The sequence below is a fragment of the Sander vitreus genome, chromosome 16, assembly GCF_031162955.1.
Source record: "Sander vitreus isolate 19-12246 chromosome 16, sanVit1, whole genome shotgun sequence".
NCBI classification, from domain to species: domain Eukaryota; kingdom Metazoa; phylum Chordata; class Actinopteri; order Perciformes; family Percidae; genus Sander; species Sander vitreus.
In genome coordinates, this window is record NC_135870.1 from 29,302,046 (window position 1) to 29,324,268 (window position 22,223).

A 22,223-nucleotide genomic window follows, 5' to 3' on the forward strand; every position below is an offset into this window, starting at 1 on the left:
AAGTTGTGGAACTCCAGTAAGTAGAAGGCTATTTTATTCACTTTAAACGTGATGAAGTGATTCTTTTCTCTAATACAGATGCTGTGTCATTAATAAATTCATTAAATTCAATAAATTCTTTTGTCACGACAAAAGATTTTTCCGTAGGTTCTCTGTTAGCGATCATAACGTTACCTAGCTTGTTTGGTAGCTTGTTTAATAGCTTGTTGGATGGTTAGTTAGCTAGCTTGCTAATTCCACCCAACATGCTTTCACTGATTATACAAAATGAGCCGGCCGGCTAGTTAGCTAATGTTAGCTTTCTTCAGTTAAACTTCCTCCGGTGTTTAAAGGTAATAAAATAGTTTGCCAGGTTACTGACTGGAGTGCCAACGCTACACATATCCTACACATGTACCATTTTGGCTGTATTGTTTGTGTCCCCTTCAAAAATTGCTCTTGAGAAATTTTATGTTTATTAATATGTTCTTTTGCTAACCATAGATATTTACACAGCTAAAAGACACATTCAGCATCGTGGAGATTAGTTTTGTTAGGGCGTTGACAAACGTTAGCTGACGTTAGCTTCTCTGTGTTGCCAGATCTCGCGAGAGTTTGGTCCTGAGACAGAAACAGGTCCGGAACAAATTTTCTCCTGATGTGTCCGTCTGAAAATCTTTTGTGTCAGAATGTTCTGGAGATATGTGGCTTGTCAAAAATGGCTCCAATATTTTTGGTGACTATGGGGCAAAAGAATCGCTCATAATCTGTGTTCACGTTCACTCCTCCTATTGGAATGAACACATTCAGGACCTGCTGCTAGTCTCCTAAAGAGTGGTGGCGGAGCCCACGTGACACAGACAGGAAACTACTCTGAGCTGGGGCGTCTCGGTTCTAAACCGTCTCCGATATCCCGGCCTGAACGGATGCTAGAAGACTCCTGAATCAAACAGAAAGCACTTCAGACTGTAGAGTTGTCTCTGAAATTGCAGATTAAACCCTAAAGCTCTGTGGATTTACAGCTCAAGTAGCATTACTTTATAAAGACTTTGTTACTGATTGGTACTTAATAATTTATCGTTATCTTAATGTTTTATAATAATGCATTATAATACATTGTATGCACTTATTACATTTCAAAACCAGGAGGGAGAAAATGTCTTGTTTACTCAATGTTTCTGTACCTTCTGTCATATGAAATGTCATTAAAAAGTTAAATATAGCAATATAATTGCAGTCTAAACTGACTCTTACATATAATAAACCCAGACAGAGGCTATTGTAAAAGCATAAGTATAAATATATTTATATATTTTATTTATTTATAAGGTGTATACTACATCTAGATCCTCTATTGTTGTGTAGCCTGCATATTTTGGAAGCCAGTAGAAACATAGTATGTGGTGTTTTGTCCATTTATGTATAAGCTTCCAGTGCATTCTTTTTTACACACACACACACACACACTCACACTCACACACTCTCGCTCTCTCGCTCTCTCTCTCTCTCTCTCTCTCTCTCTCTCTCTCTCACACACACACTCACACACACGCGCACACAAACGCAGACACACACACACACACGCGCACACAAACAAAATCACATTTCTTGTAGAAACCAGACTCCCCTAAAGATCATTCAGGCAGCAGAAACAATATAAATGCAGAACAGCTTGTAGAAAATGGACAGAGTGATGGAAAAGAACCCGGAGAGTGTGTGTGTGTGTGTGTGTGTGTGTGTGTGTGTGTGTGTGTGTGTGTGTGCGCGCGCGCACATGTTCAAGTCGCAGGTATAATTGGTCGTTGGGCAGACTGCAGTGTTATTTTCAACACTTATTCAGATTGTTTTCTGGCTCTTCTTCTGTGGTGTCTGACTCTATTATTTAGCCCAGCCGTCAATTTGCGGGATAGAGTAACGCTTTACTGCTCAGCGCCGGCTCGGTTTCTGGGCCCGGGTCACCGAGCAGCAACCAATCCGCCCTTCACACCCCGAAATCTCATTTCACAGAGACGCGAGTAGGTGTGTTAACACTCCTTTGTTTCCATCTCCAAGCCTCTTTTCCCTCTCCTTCTCCCCTCTCTCCTGTATTTTTCCCTCAACTTCTTTATCTTTATCTTCTGTTATTTCCTAAATCTACTCTTTTTCTTCCTATATGTCCTCCTCCTTGTCTTCTTCTTCCTCCTGGTTCTCTTTATTTCCTGCTATATCCTCTTTTTTTTCCTGTCCATCTCCTGCTCTTTTTCTTCCTTCCCCTTTTCCTCCTCTTTCTCTTCCTTCATCTACACTTAGTTTAGTTTTCTTCCATCATCTTCTTTTCCCTCTCCCTTATCTACCCCTCTTTCCCCTCCTCTCTTCTCTCCTTTTCAAATCACGTCACGTAGTGTAAAATGTGGGTGTTCAATGAAGCTTTATTGACACGTACCAGACATGCCACAAGCTTTTAGTTTCTGTGGAGAGTCACAACGGTTGACCCCAGGCATAGATTGGATTTCTCTCAGCTTATGAAGGAGAGGAGAGGAGGAAAGGAGAGGAGGAGAGAAGACAAGGAGAAGAGAATAGAGTTGAGTGTTTCAGCGTGTTTGTGTAACGCACTGGGTAGAGCAACAGTTAGATAGGATTTAGAAAGTAGTACGTAAGGGCCAATTTCCGCGTAAGGAGTTTGGTTGGGGTGGCGTAAGGGTCAAACACAGGACTTTCACCCAGGAGAGCGGGGGCCGCGTCCCGCTTGGTACCCTTGCTATAGTCGTTTTTTTCTTTCCAACCCGTTTTTCCCGCGTGTCACGGAACCGTAAGCCCACCCACGACCCTTTCCTTAACATAACTGCATCAAAAGGGACGGCAATAGTCCCGACCAAGCGCGTTTACTTACAGCGCTAAAGGAGACTTTTAGCGTCAATAAGAACGACAAAGGCACCTGACCAAGCGTCCATATTTTACGAGATGGGTGCGAGAACCTGTTGTATTTTGATATTGCACACGTCCATATTGCGATTTCGATTAAAATTGTGATTTATTGTGCAGCCTGTGTGTGTGTGTGTGTGTGTGTGTGTGTGTGTGTGTGTAGTACATTGATTATTTCTGCGTTTCTGCCTTGGGGACTGTTCTCTCCAGCAGTATAATTGACGGCAACTTAAAAGCAGGAACTATTGTAAACACTGCTGTTCACACACACTCTCACACTTTCTCAACCTGCGTTTTTCTCAGTACGTAGTGTTCTTGTGCACTTGTGAAATGCCACAATTCAGTAATGTCGCAATTCAAAATCCTCTATTTAACCAATACCAGTCCAATTACCTTGAAGTTTTCTTGCTCGGCATGTTTTATCGAGGATATTACCGGAGCTGACATGAAGGATCCCGGCTTTCATTTCTTTTCAACTAGTGGCAATAGCAGAGAATATGAGCCAAACCCACAACTGTCACAATTTCTAAACTACATCTAGATGCTGCTGTTGAACTGAGACATATAAGACATTTCAGTTTACAAGAAAGTACTGATATTTTTTATTGGAATTGTTTAGGTATCATTATAACTTTAGCTTGTGTTCAAGGTCCCATGGCTAGTAAAAGAAAAACACATATTGCTGGCCATTCATATCCATGTTCTCATCATTGAGTGTGGGATGACATGTTTTATCTGTTAATTAATTAAACATTAGCTATGCTTCAATTTATTTTATTTTATTTTTTTTATCTCGAATCGTAATCGCAATATCTGGCAGATAAATCACAATTCCATTTTGCCCCCAAATCGTTCAGCCCTACCTGGTAATAATAATAATAATAATACTAGGTGTAAATTAAAAGGCCTGTGATCAGATGTCATATAAGTATCCAGGTCTTTAATTTCTGTCTTATAACTTATTTAGGAATTGCTTACATTCTACCTCAGGATATGGCAAATTGCCCAATTGTTATATGAGTCTAGATATAACTCCACTATAAAAGTAGTTATTCCAAAACCCTGTTTATCAACTTCTCAAAGGAACAACCTCCAGATTTTTTTAAGTATCTATTTTAATGTTTGAATTCATCTGCCATTAATCATCCCATTACTTTGACCAGCTTTGATTTAATGTGAGAGGAGGCCGCCGTCTCTACGTTCACATGATTGATATGTTCTGATTGATGACTAAAAAGTCTTCAGATGCTCGTTCTTCTTGGCTGTGATCTTCTTTACCACTCTTCTTCCTCCTTTTTCTTCCTTCTTGTCTCTTCACGTCTTTTCCGTTCCTTCTCTGCTCATCTCATTTTGTCATTTGCTCCCTATTTGTTTTTTTTGTTTTGTTTTTTTGCTCTGCCTCCTGCACCTTTCCTCCACCTCCTTGTCCCTGCTTCCCCCCCCCACCTTCACCTCCTTGTCCCTGCTTCCCCCCCCCCTTGGATGAACTGTTAACAGAGGTCACGCCCACTCAGTATAGACCCGCACACACTCCTCCCCTTCCTCTTCCTCTCCCTCCTCCTGCTCCTTCTGGCTCCCCCTTGACTTACTCCTCCTCTGATCCCCCACCAGTGTCCCCCAGCCCGGGCGTTGCCCTCCCCTCTGCCCCCCGCGACCTGGTCCCTGTCCTAGTGTCCAGCCGATTTGTCCGACTCAACTGGCGCCCCCCCGAGGAGACCGGAGGAGCCGTGCAGACCTATGGCATTTATTACTCCCAGGACGGAGTTGAGAGGTAAGATGGGAATTTCATTTGTCTTTGTCTGATCAGACACGGATTGTGACTCTAGCAGAGCTAGGCGATATGGATGAAATCAAATACCCAAACACATCGTCGGCGATATTGTAGAGTTGACTATTGGTGCTTTCACAAAATATTAACGCAATGACAATTTTGATAATCACCAACAATACAATACAATGACTACGTGGGTAAAGGCAAATAATTAAACAGCTAGAACAGTCTGGTGAATTCAGAGAAATGCGTAACTTTACAGTAACGCAGCCTTTCAACCAGTAGAAGACAACACTCGTCATATCACGATATCACAATATCCAAAATCTGAGACCATATCCAGCCCCATATATCGATGCCGAACTTAAAATATCGATATATTGCCCAGCTCTACTCTTTTTTTGGGGCATTTTAGGCCTTTAGTTCCACCGATGAAGACATGAAAGGGGAGAGACAAGGGGGGAATTACATTCTCCAAAGGGACCGCAGGTCGGAGTCAAACCCGTAGTCGCTGCATGGAGGAGTAAACCTCTATATGTGTGCGCCCGCTCTACCAACTGAGCTAACCCGGCCACGCCCATCTCTCCTCTATAGTTGCCTACACATGATCCACGGTAGAACCGCTCTGCGCTAGCCATTCCATTGTTTTCCTATGGGGAGAGCCCAACTGGGCCAGCACTACCCTCAGTGTCGATTACCGCTCGGAATCGCCGCCGAGCGCTGTGCTTCATTTGACCATCTCTACCGTTCACATATACAGGCAGGCGTCATCTTGGGAAAACGATCAGTCGAACGCCGAACGCTGTGCTTGAGCTATGTTACTGGTTACACGGCGTTCATCGTTCAACTGGTCGTGACTGTTTTCCCAAGATGGCGCCTGCCTGTATACGTGAACGGTACAGTCTTTCTAAACTATGTACTATAAACATGTTAGTGGTATAGAAATAGCGATTTCTTTATACTTTACCAGTGCCCCGATGACTAGCATTACTCGGTACACGTGTTATTAACCCCTAGGTTCATTTTGGCCGGATTTATCCTTTAAACCAGTGGTTTCCAACCTGCAGGTCGGGGAAACCCACAAACCTACGTCTGTCTACCTTTTAGACTTAATTTGAATCTTTGTTTGTTGTTTTTCTGGTGACTTCATCAGTTAAAAGTCTTTGGTCTGAGCCAAAGTAAATGAATTGTAGTTTTACCTGATAATGGTGCTAGATCAGAAGTCAGAGGATCATTCATCAAAGGTATTCTGAGGGGGACATTCATTTGTCAACCAAAATGTATGGCAGCTATTCAGTTGGTGAGACGTTTAACTGAAAACCACAAATGTGAGTCTTACACACTGGGGACGTTTTTTTTTCTTCTTGCGATTTATATGTACACCAATATACATATATATTTTTTTGTCATTCACATTTTTTTATTTTTTATTGAGGGGGTCCAAACACTTAACTGTGTGATCACTAGCACATTTGTGGTTTATGATGGAAAAAAAAAATTGATCTACACATCAACTATTTAGCAAAAACAGCTTTTTCTTGCGCATCTGTTTTTTGTGTGTGGAATATGTAGTATAATTATATAATTTTGTCATTCTTTTTTAGGGAGGGTGGGTCGCTCCCCCAAAACAATGGTAGGGGAAACACTGAGAGACACGCTTTCCGCTCTTACCTTTCACAAAAAAAGGCTGTCGCAAATTCTGTATGAATAATATTGATGCGAAATATTTGCAGCCGATTATTTCACAACTTTTGTGTCATTTGTTCGTCATGCCCCTGGTGTGTAAAGGCTTTTATTATGGAGCTAGAGGGAAAGTCAGAAGATCACCAAAGTCATTGGGATTCATCCTCTGGGGACCATCCATTTTTGTACAAAATGTCATGAAGATCCATTCAATGTTTGGTGAGATATTTCCGTCTGAACCAGTGTTGTAGTCAAGACCACCTAAACTGAGACCAAGTCATCACCAAGACCAGAGTGTATGGGGACCGAGCCAAGACCAAGACTTTGAGGGGTTGAGACCGAGTCAAGGTCAAGACCAAGACCAAGGCAGGGTGAGACCGTGTCAAGCCCAAGGCAGGGCGGAGACCGAGTCAAGACCAGACCAGTGCCAGACAGCTAGAGCTTCTTCTCCTGTCTGCTGCGTTCACTTTCTTGGGAGTGTGTGTTAAAGGGGGTGGGGAGAGGGGGTTAACAGTAACAAATTTCCAATTATAAATGAGTCAAGTTATTGGTTGCATTTGAAGCAGGAAGTTTTACATCCAATCACAGTAATGATGTTAACACAAAATTAGACAATGCACAGCAATTTAGGGATATGTCTGCAGTTCTGGTCTTGAAAGAAAATCCAGAGTCCTCTTTATCTGAGATGAGACGGGGTAAAAAATGCAGTTGATTCTGAGACGAGAACTTCAAAAAGTGGTGATGAGATCTCGAGTACTACAACACTGGTCTAAACCAAAGTGGAGACCGACACTGCCATCCATAGAGCCACACCGGTGGCATTGCAAACTCCGTGTTGTTGACGTATAAAGGCACAGAGGACATACTAACAGTATGTTTAAGACATTTGATCACAGCTCTGCTGCACACAGCAGCTCTGAATGTTTGTTGGAAAAAGCTCTGGGTGACACATTTGCGAGTCCCTCGCTGATGTTAAATGGTAACCTCTGACAGTTTGGGCTCCAGCTGAAGGCTTTCACACCCAGGCTTTTTAAGCATTGTTACCTCAGGGACTAACTGGCCTGCAGTGCTTTATGGCTCTGAATGGTACCCTGGACAAAAAGAGCCACTGAAGTTTCATCACAAAATGACACAACAGAGAGATTCTGTCAGTCCTAATGACTCACAGAAGGAACAGAGGCAGACATTTTGTCAGTTCTAATGACTATGTGAGAAATACAGAGGTTTTTCAGCACCAATAACAAAAGCAAGAAAACAAGAGTGGAAGGATGGGGGAGGGGTACATAGATGAAAACCAAGGAAAGATGATAGGAGAAAGGAAGATGGCGGGAAGTGAGAGTTCGGATGACTTCCATTATAGGAAGCATCTTTCGCTATAATTTCTATACAGACATCTGACGGAAAAGGTGCCTCAGTTTCTACAAGCGAACATAGAGAGGAAATTGCATGTCCAACACCATGGGAGAATAACAAGTGTTATGTCATTTAGAGAAATTGGTTGATGGAAAAAATTATTTGGATGGAATTTATACATTGGAAAAACACATTTGTTGCTAATGGATCTTTTTTTTGTGTGAATTCCATTGTCAAGTGCACTTACACTTGACACATTTGTTGATGCTGTGGTTGATAATTGAATCTCGCTTTGCCAGACCTTCCTCCACAGCGCTGCGGAGGAAGGTCTGGCTAGTCCACACAGCGTTCCTGGATGGGAGAAAAACGTGCTCTGGTTTATTGGCATTTCTTTAAACCAATTACAATCGTCTTGGGCGGTGCTAAGCACCGGACGCAGTGACGGTGCCTCAGCAAAATAGCCTCGAGAAGGAGATTGTTTTGGTGGAACGTATGTTCAAAGGTTGCTTTAGTCGTGCAACAGAAAACTCAGATTGGACAGATAGTCTAGCTAGCTGTCTGGATTTACCCTGCAGAGATCTGAGGAGCAGTTCACCATAGTCCTCCTCCACATCCGGCCAAAAATGAGGGACAACTTGGCGGAATTTCTGGCGGCCCCTGAACAATCCTGGAAATGAAACATCGTCGATATAGACTAATATTTGAGTCATCAGGGCAAGGTTGAGGAGAAAAGGATGAAACAGAAATGCAGGAAGCTTAAGAGAGAGGTAGAGAAAACGGATCAAAGTGAGAGACGTTCTGCTCATGAGCGAATCGGAAGAAACAGCGGAAAAATGACAGGGAATAATGAAAATGGAAGCAGAGGAAGAGCCATCTCCCTCTGACTGTGGTTTATTTGTTTTGGAGCCGACTGAACAACCTCAGACCGTGCTTTTGAAGGGCAGAGAGAATTCAAACTGTGTGACGGACACGGACCTGCTGCTTAACTCCACATCCAGCTTGGCCTCGCTGCCTTTTCACTCAGCAGCTCAGAGGGAAATATGGATTCATAAACCCTGAGAACGCCACTCACCTTTTGTATTTGATTTAACCTCTGTGTGTCCCTGCTGCAGCTGCTGATGAAGATTGTGTTATTGGTTGATTTGCTGCTCTGTCAGTTTGTCTGTCCAACACTTTGGTCCAGAGGCAGATATCTTGATAACTGCTTAACCTGGCATTGAAATGGCAGTGGACATTCACAGTCTGCAGAGGACAAAATGTCCCTAAATCCCTATTTAAACATTCCCCTTTCAAGCTGTTTAATGAACAACATTATTTTAATAGGGTTTTAAAAGATCAAAGGATTGTAATGTACAGTAGTGAGGTATTTGGGTATTCTGCAAGGACAGTATTGGCAAGTGGATAGTCATATTTTCTAAAATGTTGAACTATTTCTTTAAGCATCACTCTGAGTTACACTTTTTTAACCTTCTGAAATGAGCAGAAGTCACCATTACTTGTTGCTCATATTAAGCTGTGCTCTTTCACTGACAGTAGTTTATTTGGTGGGAACCAAACCAAATTTTTACACACTGTTTTTATTTGTACAGTTTGAATCCTCCCCTCTTTCTAAATGGAGCATCAGTTAGAAATCTGGAAGCCAAACTGTGTCTGATGTTCTTTTGTGCTTCTCACTGGATGAAATCAAGTCAAGAAACTGCAGTGAGATCAATGCGAGATAGATACAGTACCTCGACCCAGTGATGGAGTTCTCGAGTCCTGGACTCGAGGATGACTCGAGTTGCTATTCTCTGGACTCTTGACTCAACTTGGACTCGTGCACTGATGACTTGGACTTCGACTTGGACTCGAGCATTCATGAAATCAAACTCAGAAGTTGGAAGAAGTTTCTGACTACTTTTATCTGTAATAGGCAGCAATGGAGTACTTGAGTCCTGGATTTGGTCGCTATTCTCTGAACTTGTGACTCGATTTGGACTCGCGCACTGGTGACTTGGACTTGGACTCGAAGATTTATGAAATCGGACTCGAGCAATCATGAAATAGAACTCAGAAGTTGGATGAAGTTTCTGACTACTTTTAATGTGTAATAGGCAGTTATGGTGTACTTTAGTCCTGGACTCGGACTGGAGTCTGACTCGAGTTGCTATTCTCTGGACTCGTGACTCAACGTGGAATCGCACACTGATGACTTGGACTTGGACTCGAGGATTTATGAAATAAATAAAATATTAATAAATTAATAAATAAAATAGAACTCGAATGTTGGATGACGTCTCTGACTACTTTTATGTGTAACAGGTAGTAATGGAGTACTCGAGTCCTGGACTCGGACTGGAGTCGCTATTCTCTCGGCTCTGACTCTTCTTTGGTGACTCCGACTTGGACTTCAACACTGGGGATTTGAGCCTTGACTCTGACTCGACAGTTGGTGACTCGACTACAACACTGCCTCAACCCATTAATATTTAGTAGAAAAGTCATATTTCTTTACCGTGGACTGAGCAGAGAAAGCAGCTGTGTGTACGTGAAGCTGTGCTGGAAACATGCTAATCTGTGCAGCTGTCTCTTCAGTGATTTGCTGATTGGTTAAGGACTGAAAGGCTGCACAATGCTGTAATCTGAAGATTAGCTGCAGTCACTGCGGGATTAAACAGATGACATCTGATTTCAGATCAGATTATCTGTATTGTTACAAAATAAAACTGGATTAAATGCAGCGCTATTTGATTTTTATAATAAACAAAATAATATGAAATCAAGACCATTAAATAAATAAGAGAGATGAGTAATATCTCGGTAAGAAGATATGGAGAGAATAAAAATGATATTATTCAAATTCAAAAATGTACATTGTTATGTGTCTTAGATTTGTAATGAAAGTAGTTTGGTACATGACATTGTGTTTTCCTGTGTTAGGGAGCGGTCAGTGAACGTGTCGGAGCCGGAGTCTCTGGAGCTGACCGTCTCGAACCTGAAACCAGAGGAGAGCTACAGCTTCAGAGTCATCGCTTACAATGACGTGGGGCCAGGAGAGAGCTCCGCCCCCCTGAGGATCACCACCAAACCTGACCGTAAGACACATAGACAGACAGACACACACACACACACACACACACACACACGTTCTAACACATTCTCACTCCTAGTGCAAAAAGTCTCCTTTAGCGTCATATTTAGACGCGCTTGGTCGGGACTCTTGGCGTCACTCTTTGACGCTCTGGGTCGGGACGTATGTTTAACTGAGATGCGGCACAACAACGGGACAGTTTAGTGACACGTGGGACACAATGGGACACAAACCCCGGTCTCCTGGGTGAAAGTCCTGTGTTGTTTGACCCATCCACCACCCCAACCAACCTCCTTACACAGATTTTCGGTCTTTCATACTACTTCGCTACCGTTGTCACTGTCGATACTAGGTCATTTTACAGCGCCGCGGTCGAGCTGCTGCTCTGTTCCATGCAGCATCTGTGTCAGTATCTGACGCTGAGAGCCACTGACCAAGTTTCATTAGCCAGGTTTCCAGCAGAAAATGTGTTAGTTAAGGTGGTAGGGTGACTCACTGTGACTTTAACAAAGTCAACGTTGTTTCGCTCCGTCGGCAACACAGCGCAATTCGAGACTAATCTGATCTTGACTCGGACAAACCTCTGGTTGCCAGCTGTCATTTTGCTACATTTTTGTGTCATCTGACCGGTGGTTTGAACTGGCAACTTTCGAGCAAATGGACCGCTTCTCTAACCTCTGGCCATACCTACCACCCATGCTGAGCAAATACAAGTGTCGGCTCGGGACTCGGTATTGACAGTTATTCAATATTTAAAAAATTGGATCGCATCAGGGGGTCAAAAATGCTGATCGGGCCATCCCTAAAAATAGGTTTTAAAGTATTCATCGTTTCTATACAACCCTCCAATAACAACTTGAAAAACTCTGAAAAAAATTTCTGAAGCTAACGGGTCAGTCTCGGTCACTGTGGTAATGGTAGATGTAGCGGTGGAAGTGGTGTACTAGTGGCAGCAGTGAGAACAGCAGCAGTAGCATCAGTGTCCGGGATGGTGTGTGAACAGTGTGTTTTCTCTATGTGTCTCTACAGTCCAGGTTCCCAGCAGGGTGGAGTCTGTCCAGGCTGAGGCTCTGTCTCCCACCTCGGTCCAGGTGAGCTGGGATCCCCCCAGCCAACCAAACGGCCCCGTCCTGGGCTACAGACTGCTGTGGACTGAGAGCCCATCGGGCAAGGAACAGGTCAGCACCATCACTAACCATGTTTCCATCCACACGTTTGTTTTTCGGCAAATTAGGGCTGAACGATTCTTCGTTTTCAAATCGCTATTTGAAAGAAGGCGATCAGCTAATCATGAAGACCAATGGTAAATATATAGTTAAATGTTTGGTGTTAACATTTGGTTTAACATCTTTTACTCCTCTTTTTATTATCATATGTACTGTTTTTTCACAAGATACGTGCTGGAATAATGTTACATAGCACAGATTGTGATATGTCATATCCACTGCGCCACAGTGGATATGACATATCACAATCTGTGCTATGTAACATTATTCCAGGTCCCGAGCCGACACTTGTATTTGCTCAGCATGGGTGGTAGGTATGGCCAGAGGTTAGAGAAGCGGTCCATTTGCCTTTGGTGTGTGAGATCTGGGTTCAGTTCCCACTGTGATACATCAACAAATGTGTCCCTGAGTCCTTTGCAGCGGCGCGGGTTCAAATCCGACCTGCTGCCCTTTGCTATGTGTCATCCCCTCGCTTTCTCTCCCCCTTTCCTGTCTATCCACTGTCACTATCTAACAAAGAGAAAAGCCCCAAAAAATAATCTTAAAAAAACAATAAACATGTATTGCTGCCAATTCCCATCCATGTTCTCACGCTTGCAGTGTTGATGGTGTCTCATGTTATAATGCTCCATGACATGTTTTATCTGTCACACAATGAATATTGAACTTGAGCTCAATAAAAAAAATTAAAAAAAATAAATAAATCGTAATCACAATATCTGGCAGAAAAATCGCAATTCAATTTTTTCCCCCAAATCTTTCGGCCCTAATGCGAATTAAGTAATATCAAATGAAAAATGCCTTATGGAAACATTTTTGACATGAATTTCATTAATATCGACGTTTGTACATTTGATCTCATCAAATTTTTGGTAAATGGTTTATGGGATTAACGCTGATGGAAACGTTATTTGCAGAAAAAATAATGAAATGCGAATACGTTTTAGATCATTTTATGGTTGCAACCTGCCATGAAGCGAAAAAGAAGAAGAAATTTGAGGTGGCCGGGTTAGCTCAGTTGGTAGAGCAGGCGCACATACATAGAGGTTTATTCCTTGACGCAGAAGGTCCAGGGTCCTGTATTCCCCCCCTTCTCTCCCCTTTCATATCTAGCTGTCCTATACATTAAAGGTGGAAATGCCCATAATTTCAAAAAAACAAGAAAAATCCATCTAAAACCCCTAGGGGGTCCTCAGAGTTACTGCAGGGGGGGGGGCCACCAAATTATTGCAGGGTTTTTCCTGCATAGAGGAATTTTTGTATTCTGTATTTTCTACTGCACAAGAGGTGTGATCAACGGGCATAGTTCAAGTGACTCTGTACGCAATTGGATAGTCCTTCAACCAATCAGACCAGCGATCCGGGTGACGTAGCAGCGACAGAGGCATCAACGGGTTGCAGATTTACGTATCCTACTATGGCCACGCCAAGACCCTTCAATAGCATTTATTGGCCAGGCGTCCATGCTTACGCAAGGTAACGTAACCCCATTTGTTCAGGTCCTATCCCCTGACAAATTGGCTATCCTAACCTTAACCACTCAAAGTCAAATGCCTAACCCCAACCAATCGAGCTGCTTCGTAGGGCGGGTCTTGGCGTGGCCATAGTAAGATTTGTAAATTTGCCAACAGGTTGCTGCGCTTCGGTGGCCGCCATGCTGAATGTAAACAAAAAGCTGCTTGCAGTCGCTTCTTTATCGTCAGCGTGTTAAGCACGCCAGGTGGATAAGTCAGTTTGTGATTGGTCCCTGCAGATTTGTAATGATGGATAGAAAAATTTACAGGTTTCCAGCCTGAGCTGCAGTGCGAAATCAAATCGCCGGCAGATCGGGCTGGTTTTACCCAGTCTATGATATACATTTTTGTTCATCAAATTGTCAGAAATCACAGGTTAAATGCATAGATTTCTGTCAAATAAGGTAACACAGAATTGCCTTTACTGTACGTGGACCGATCATGCTTACTGCCGTGCGTTTATTTGATATAACATGTAGTAGGGGGTCCCTGCTCCCTGCTTGGCTTAACCCCTGAGCTAGAGCATTTCGCGCCATCACGTCATCACGTTTCTATTACAGACGAAAGTATCAAAACATCTTTTCACTCTGCTCATAAAATCAGTATATCTCAAAGACAAAAACAATGTAAACAGTTCAAATAACTTATGGAGTGTTAAGGGGGATTTCTTTAAATTTTTATTTATGAGGCAATTTTAATACTTTTATTAATTATTATGGTTTATTGACTTGCATAACCTTTTAGCTTAGGTTGTACTGATTTTAGGGATGTTAATCATTTAAAGATTGTCAAAGAAATGACATCACAATAAGCAAACATACCAATGTAGGCACTGTCGGACCTTTTCTATCGCAGAGTTCAAAGGGTTGGGATGGAAACACACTTTCAGCGGCTTGTGTTGTTTGTAGCGAACTTCAGATAATGACAATTGACAAGTGGATGGAAACATAGCTACTGTCGTAGTCCTCCCTGTCACGACACCAGTCACTTTGTGGAATTTAATACACCGTTGAATGCAATTCATGTCCCAAATCAAATCACAGCCTGTTTTTTTCCCTGAGAGTGATAGCCAATGTGGACTCACTCCTCTGTGTGTGTGTGTGTGTGTGTGTGTGTGTGTGTGTGTGTGTGTGTGTGTGTTCAGAGTGTGGAGGTGAACGGACTCAACTACAAGATGGAGGGACTCAATAAGTTCACAGAGTACACAGTTCGAGTTTTGGCGATCAACCGCTACGGACCCGGCGCTTCCGTAGACACTGTCAGCGTCACCACCCAATCAGATGGTGAGTTCTCTCTTAACTTCTTTCTTTCTTTAATTTCTTTTTCATCTCTCAATCATCCAATGTGGCAACTTATGTTTATCAGTAAGTGAATGCATTGCTGTTCATTACACGGTGACGTTAATGATCACTAAAAGGGCAACTTCGTTTGTTTTTTGTTCAACCTGGAAACCCTACTTTACGCATGCAATGTAGCCGGCCAGTGAAGATAAAATGAATTGAACTTTTAAAGCGTGAAACGAGAAGCCTAAAAAGTGGCATGAAGTTTGGACTGTGTTCCAAATTATTATGCAAATTATATTTTACACTGATTTTCCTAAATAGTCGATGGAAATGATTTTGCTTGAGGATGCTCCAAAGGTTCTCAATAGGGTTGAGGTCAGGGGAGGATGGGGGCTGAAGTGGGCCCACTTCAATGGTTGAAGTGGGCCCAGAAATACATGAAGACTAATTTTCAAACAGTCTTGTTTACTGATGAGTGTGGTGCGACCCTGGATGATCCAGATGGATGGAGTAGTGGATGGTTGGTGGATGGCCACCATGTCCCAATAAGGCTGCGACGTCAGCAAGGAGGAGGCAGAGCCATGTTTTGGGCTGGAATCATGGGGAGAGAGCTGGTAGGCCTCTTTAGGGTCCCTGAAGGTGTGAAAATGACCTCGGCAAAGTATGTAGAGTTTCTGACTGACCACTTTCTTCCATGGTACAAAAAGAACCGTGCCTTCCGTAGCAAAATCATCTTCACGCATGACAATGAACCATCTCATGCTGCAAAGAATTCCTCTGGGTCATAGGCTGCTATGGGCATAAAAGGAGAGAAACTCATGGTGTTGCCCCCATCCTGCCCTGACCTCAACCCTATTGAGAACCTTTGGAGCATCCTCAAGTAAAAGATCTATGAGGGTGGGAGGCAGTTTGCATCAAAACAGCAGCTCTGGGAGGCTATTCTGACATCCTGCAAAGACATTCAAGCAGAAACTCTCCATAAACTCACAAGTTCAGTGGATGCAAGAATGTGATATCAAAGAAGGGGTCCTATGTTAACATGGAACTTGCCCTGTTAAGATGGGTTTGATTGAAATAGCTTTTGATTTCAGTAAATATGACATCCTTATGCTGCAAATTCAGCAAATGACCATTTTCAGTTCTTTACAAGCTATAAAATGTTTTGAAACTCTGTTGTGCATAATAATGTGGAACAGTGCATTTTGAGTTTTTGATTTTTTTTAAAAATACAGTTTTCATTGGGTGGTTTGTTCAATGAAATTCGACTTATAACGGTTGGTGACATGAAAATTTTACTGACTGTCATTTGCATCGACTATTTAGGAAAATCAGTGTCAAATATAATTTGCATAATAATTTGGAACACAGTATACTCGTGCACTGCTGTCTGCGTCGTTCTAGCGTATCTCTTTAAGATACTAGCAGAGCTGGCATGTGTATTGTGGGCAGTGTGTGGTAGAGCGAGTGGGAGAGTGACAGGGATTAGCTTCAGAGCGAGTACCGGCTCTGGAGGCGTAGAGAGACGGAGAAATGAAGTGTCTCCCTTGTGCTTTCTGACCACAACGGGAACGCTACCAATCCAAGCGGACCAATCACAGTTATAATAATAATATTAATAATTACTTTTATTTATATAGCGCCTTTCATGAAACCCAAGGACACTTGTGTTGTGTTGTTGCGGTCTGCATCGCCGCATTGTGAAGTAACATTTTTTTGAGAGGTGCACGTCAGGCTATGGCGTAGGGTCCATATCTCGCAGGACCAACAATTGGCCTTAACAAATCAATATGAATGGATCATTCCTTGACGTAAGCGTCTCTGACTGAACTTGAATTTCCTGGACGACGGCAAAGAAAAATATAGGTCCCACTATAACACATCATATCTGTGTTTTTTCACTTTTGACTGAAGATTGCTTGCACAGAATAAAAGAAAATGTTTTGCTTGATGTGGACTGATGCTTTTTTATCTACATATGCCTGTTCACTTTCCTTATTATGTTCTCCAAACAGACCACGGCTCTGTCAAGCCGCTGCATGGAGCTCAACTCAAGCTACATCGTCATACATGACCAAAAAGGGCAGGTCGGACATATTATCGCAGACCACACAATTATAACCAGATCAATTTATTGACATGTATCTGGTTAGAACTGGCTGTACTCAACGATATGGCCTTTCAGAGTCAGATGACCCTTCCTTGTTTTGTCGTTTCCTGGGAAGACAGTACATCGTCAGTGATGATGTCATGTTGTCCTGGTGGGCAAATCAAATCACAAGACTTTTTCTCCATAACTGGTAGCCCCTTGGTTTCCGCTTAAAGGGTAACTACTGTTTTTTTCCAACCTGGACCCTATTAACCTATGTTTTTGTGTCTAACTTGCTGGTTCTCAACCTATATACAACCCCCATAAATGACAAAACAACCTGGTTATATCATGTTATTTAAGGCCATTTTATAGTACACTACTTAATTGGAATACTGGGGCTAAGGTCTACATTTCAAAAGAGTATTTCCACAGAAATTGAAAGCTAAGCATAATAATAGTTTGCAAAAAAAACACACATCCCCCAGAATACTGAGGATATGCTCTGAATAGCAGCGACTGCATTGGGTTATGTTGGCAATCGGACAAGTGAAAGAAATTCAGTTTTGGTGGAAAATCTGAAGAGTTTATCCTGAAGGGCCTTGCTTGTTTAAACACCCTCACTGAATATAGTCCGTGTTTGTACAAGCTGTGTTCTACCAAAGAGTTTAATACGTAACTAAAACATTTGTGACGCAAGTGCAGTACCGTTAGCATCTTTAGTTCTCGTATGTTGTTGAAGTTCAGGTTGTAAAATATTGTCCACACAGCATTTTAATCTGAAACTCCTTGAAGTGGACCTGTTATATAGCATCTTCAGGATCATCCTTGTATTTTTTAATTCTACTAGAACATGTTTACGTTAGAGGAGGGAATCACCAGAGGCCTTACCATACGATATCATCACAATACTTATGTCACGATACGATATCATCACGATACTTATGCCACGATACAATATCATCACAATAATTATGTCACGATACGATATCACGATGCTTATGTCACGATACGATATCCCAATACTTATGTCACGATACAATATCATCACGATGCTTATGTCACGATGTGGTATCATCACAATACTTATGTCACGATATATCATCACGATACTTGTTTTACAATACGATATCATTGCGATACTTATGTTACGATATATCATCACAATACTTATGTCACAATACAATATTATTGCGATTTTAAACATATTGCGATATTCTGCGATATATTGTAATTTATTACCTTTTTTTCCTGGCTGGAGCAGATGACCAATCAGAGAAGTCTGGCTTGAAGTTATGTAACATTTAGCCAAGAGTAGAAAAAACTGTTTTTTAACTGAGGATTTATCTGATTATATGTTTACCTCATTATTTGAGTGTTTTGGCCACATTTAACATGAAAATCCAACATGATGACATTAAAGATATGAAAGGAGATATGGAAAAGCATAATCGTCATGATGGTGTAATGTGCTTCTCGCACAATCAACCTATACAGAAGTTTATTTGGTTGCGGAGGATCTGGCTCAGACGGCTCTGTTGTTGTGAATAAACTTCCATACACAGACGGAGAGACAGAGAATGGAGGCATCCGTCCAGCTGCAATCACACCATAAAAATGATCTGTAATAACACACACACACACACACACACACACACAGATGCAGAGTGGCTGTATTGTGAATCTTCCGGCTGCGTCTCAATGATAAGAATGACTCGTGGGTTAATTGAATCCACAATAAAAGTAAGACACAGACACCACACACACACACACACACACACACACACACACACACACACACACACACACACAGAGTCAGTGAGCAGCTGAATCAACAGATAAGCAGATGACAGGCGTCTGTCAGTTTGAACGTCCCTCTCTGTCTCGGATTCACAGGACAGGACCCCATGTCTGCTGCCTCTTCACCATCATCCTGTTCATCCTCGTCCTCCTTGTCTTTCTGTCGTTGCCTTGTTGCTATCCTTTCTTGCCCTCCATCTATTTTCTTCATCATCTTTTTATTTTCTCATCTTTGCTTTTGCTTCTTACTCTTTTCTTTATTTGTCTTGTACTTCCTGTTCTTCACTTTGTTCTTTGTTTTTACCTAACCTTTTCTCCCTTGTCTTTGTTGTAAATATTTTCCTCTCCTTTATCTCGCTTGTTTTGTTTGTCTTCTCCGTCCTCCGATTTATTTTCTTTGCCCTAGTCAGCTTTTTTTCCCTCCATTCAGACAATGGAGAGAAAAAAGCTGACAATTCTCCTTCCTCATCTTCCTCATCTTCCTCATCTGTTTTGGATCATTTTCCAGGACACTCTGTGTGTGTGTGTGTGTGTGTGTGTGTGTGTGTGTGTGTGTGTGTGTGTTAAGTGATCCAGGTACCACAGCTGAAAACTGAATTAACAATAAAACAAACTAAACAATGTGCACCAACACACACAGCGCGATCTTAAATCAATGTTGTATTATATTGTTGCAAAAGTGACACACTCTGGCAACAATTTCAGCGTGCGTGTGTGTGTGTGTGTGTGTGTGTGTGTGTGTGTGATGACACATGTCAAGCATCCAGGGGTGATCTTGTTTCGCTGTAGTGACACACTCAGATCTCGGAGGCTGAACGGCGCCTCAGCGTTGATCCATCTGCTTCCTGTCTGTGCTGTCATCAAGATGATTGACAGCAGGGATCTAACACCCAACCGAGGCAGCCCAGCACTCACCACACTGACACTGATACAAAAAAACCAGCAAAACAACATCAGAGAGAAACAAACTTACTTTAGATGTTTAGCCCACAGCGTTCTCCAGCCCCGAATGTTTTCTCCAAAGCCCCGAATGTTTTAGGGTTTTAAAATAACTTCAACTTTGTCGTTTCCCCTCAGTCTCTCTGACTGGACCCGCAAATCAATGCAGCATCCCTACCTACGTTGTGTAATTTAAAAATGATGAAAATGAGTCATCCTCAACATTTGTTGTGTTCTGGTTTCAGAATGATATAGGCAGTAATGGAGAACATTTAGAAACGGAGACGTCAGAAAAAGCAACAATAACGTCAGAAAAAGCGACAAAAACATGGACAAAGCGACAATGGCTTGCCATTCAGGGCTTTCATGCGTCTCTAAAGCCCAGCTCAGACCGAAGATTCGCAACGAGATGAAAACGGTTTAGAACGTTACGGGGATAACGTTTCAGCGGTCTGAACCGGCCCGTCTCAGCTCGACTCAAACGTCTAGTTTCTGCTCGAGTCTCCAGAGAGTGGTTTTAGAACGTAAGGGACGTCTCCTGTTTCAACAGTCAATAGAAGAAGAAGTCAGCTGGTCAAGTCAGCTACACACTATAGAAATAAAATGATCCACAGTCCATTTTATTTCTATGTTACAAACAGCTGGTTGAAGTGGCAGAGTTTTACGACTGCCTGAAAGCACGGTAATGATAAATGGTCAAGATAGATGGAGAGTGACTGAAGAGAAGGAGCGGGCCAAGCGGTGTTAGAACAAAGCAGTGAATCAGCGAAATATAAAGCTCTTTCACCAATTCATCACTAGAAATGTAGTCTCGCTTTGCCAGACCTTCCTCCACAGCGCTGTGGAGGAGGGTCTAGTTAGTCCACACAGCATTCCTGGATGGGAGAAAAATGTGCTCTGGTTTATTGGCATTTCTTTGCGCCTCTGCAAGGAACTTGTTTTGGTGAAACGTGTGCATTTAAATTGTGCGAGAGAAAACTCAGATTGGACAGATGGTCTAGCTAGCTGTCTGGATTTACCCTGCAGAGATCTGAAGAGCAGTTAACCGTAGTCCTCAGAAATCCACCGGAGTTTAGAACGCCAACACAGACAGAGGAAGGGGACGGACATCCGGCCGAAATGAGGGCCATCAGGCAGAATTTCCGGCGGCACTTGAACAATCCCGGAAAATAAACATCGTCGATATAGACTACTAGACGTGCAGCTGTAGCAAGCATCTGACTATACAAAACAAAAGATATATCCATCTATAAAAAAGCCTGAGAGTCTGAAGTCAGAACAGAAGTACAAAGAGTCGTAGCTAAGGAGATGATGCAGCGTCTCGTCTCGCCTCGTCGTATTGGTGTGAACTGGCAGGTTTCAGAACGTTGCAGACCGGCCTCGTTGCAAGTAGTTGCAAGTCTCAGCTCATCTCGTCACACTGACCCTAACCCTAACCCTAACCGCGAATCTTTGGTCTGAACTGGACTTTATATTTCAAATGTTTTTATTGAGCTACAGACAGTGAAGTAGTCAAGTCAGCGCTCATTTTTAACTATTAACTATTAATCTGTATACATAAAACATTTGTTACAGAAAAACTGAATTAAAGCATACAGTGCAAAGCTGAAGAAAAACTAATGAAGAACAAGGGTAGAAATAAAGAAAATGAAAAATAAATATAAACATTTAAAAAAAGAGTGCATATAAGAGTTTCGTTCCCAATCCCCAATCTACTACTTCTACTCATCTAACTCACTCAGGAGGTATAGTAATACAGTGCATATATGTATTTTATAACTTTCATTGTGACAGGTAAGAACCAGGGGCTGCCAGGTCTTAAAGGTCCCATGACATGCTGCTCTTTCGATGCTTTTATATAGACCTTAGTGGTCCCCTAATACTGTATCTGAAGTCTCTTTTATATAGACCTTAGTGGTCCCCTAATACTGTATCTGAAGTCTCTTTTATATAGACCTTAGTGGTCCCCTAATACTGTATCTGAAGTCTCTTTTATACAGACCTCAGTGGTCCCCTAATACTGTATCTGAAGTCTCTTTTATATAGACCTTAGTGGTCCCCTAATACTGTATCTGAAGTCTCTTTTATATAGACCTTAGTGGTCCCCTAATACTGTATCTGAAGTCTCTTTTATATAGACCTTAGTGGTCCCCTAATACTGTATCTGAAGTCTCTTTTATATAGACCTTAGTGGTCTCCTAATACTGTATCTGAAGTCTCTTTTATATAGACCTCAGTGGTCTCCTAATACTGTATCTGAAGTCTCTTTTATATAGACCTTAGTGGTCCCCTAATACTGTATCTGAAGTCTCTTTTATATAGACCTTAGTGGTCCCCTAATACTGTATCTGAAGTCTCTTTCCCGAAATTCAGCCTTGGTGCAGAATTACAGCCACTAGAGCCAGTCGCACAATGAGCTTTAATTAGGATGTGCTATTTCTGTGTCTGTAGCTATTGAGGAGGAGAGAGGGGGGGGCAAGGTGGAGGGTGGGGGTGTGGCCTTGACCAAATGCCACTTTGCTCGTTTGAAAGCCATGATGTCTCTCTCTTTCTCATTGGCGGGCAAAGCAGAGAAAGGGGAAGGTAACCTTTCCCCTTATGACGTCATAAAGGGAAGA

The 22,223-nt window shown here is 42.3% G+C and overlaps 1 protein-coding gene across 1 annotated transcript in view; it reads left to right on the forward strand.

The window, feature by feature from the left end:
* Positions 1–22,223, forward strand: part of dcc (DCC netrin 1 receptor) — a 304,524-nt gene that overhangs the window by 156,645 nt on the left and 125,656 nt on the right. Inside the window, exons 8-11 of the mRNA XM_078271664.1 lie at positions 4,492–4,651; positions 10,607–10,761; positions 11,787–11,935; positions 14,642–14,780. Coding sequence (XP_078127790.1) covers positions 4,492–4,651; positions 10,607–10,761; positions 11,787–11,935; positions 14,642–14,780 — 603 coding nt within the window. The remainder of the gene's footprint in view (positions 1–4,491; positions 4,652–10,606; positions 10,762–11,786; positions 11,936–14,641; positions 14,781–22,223) is intronic.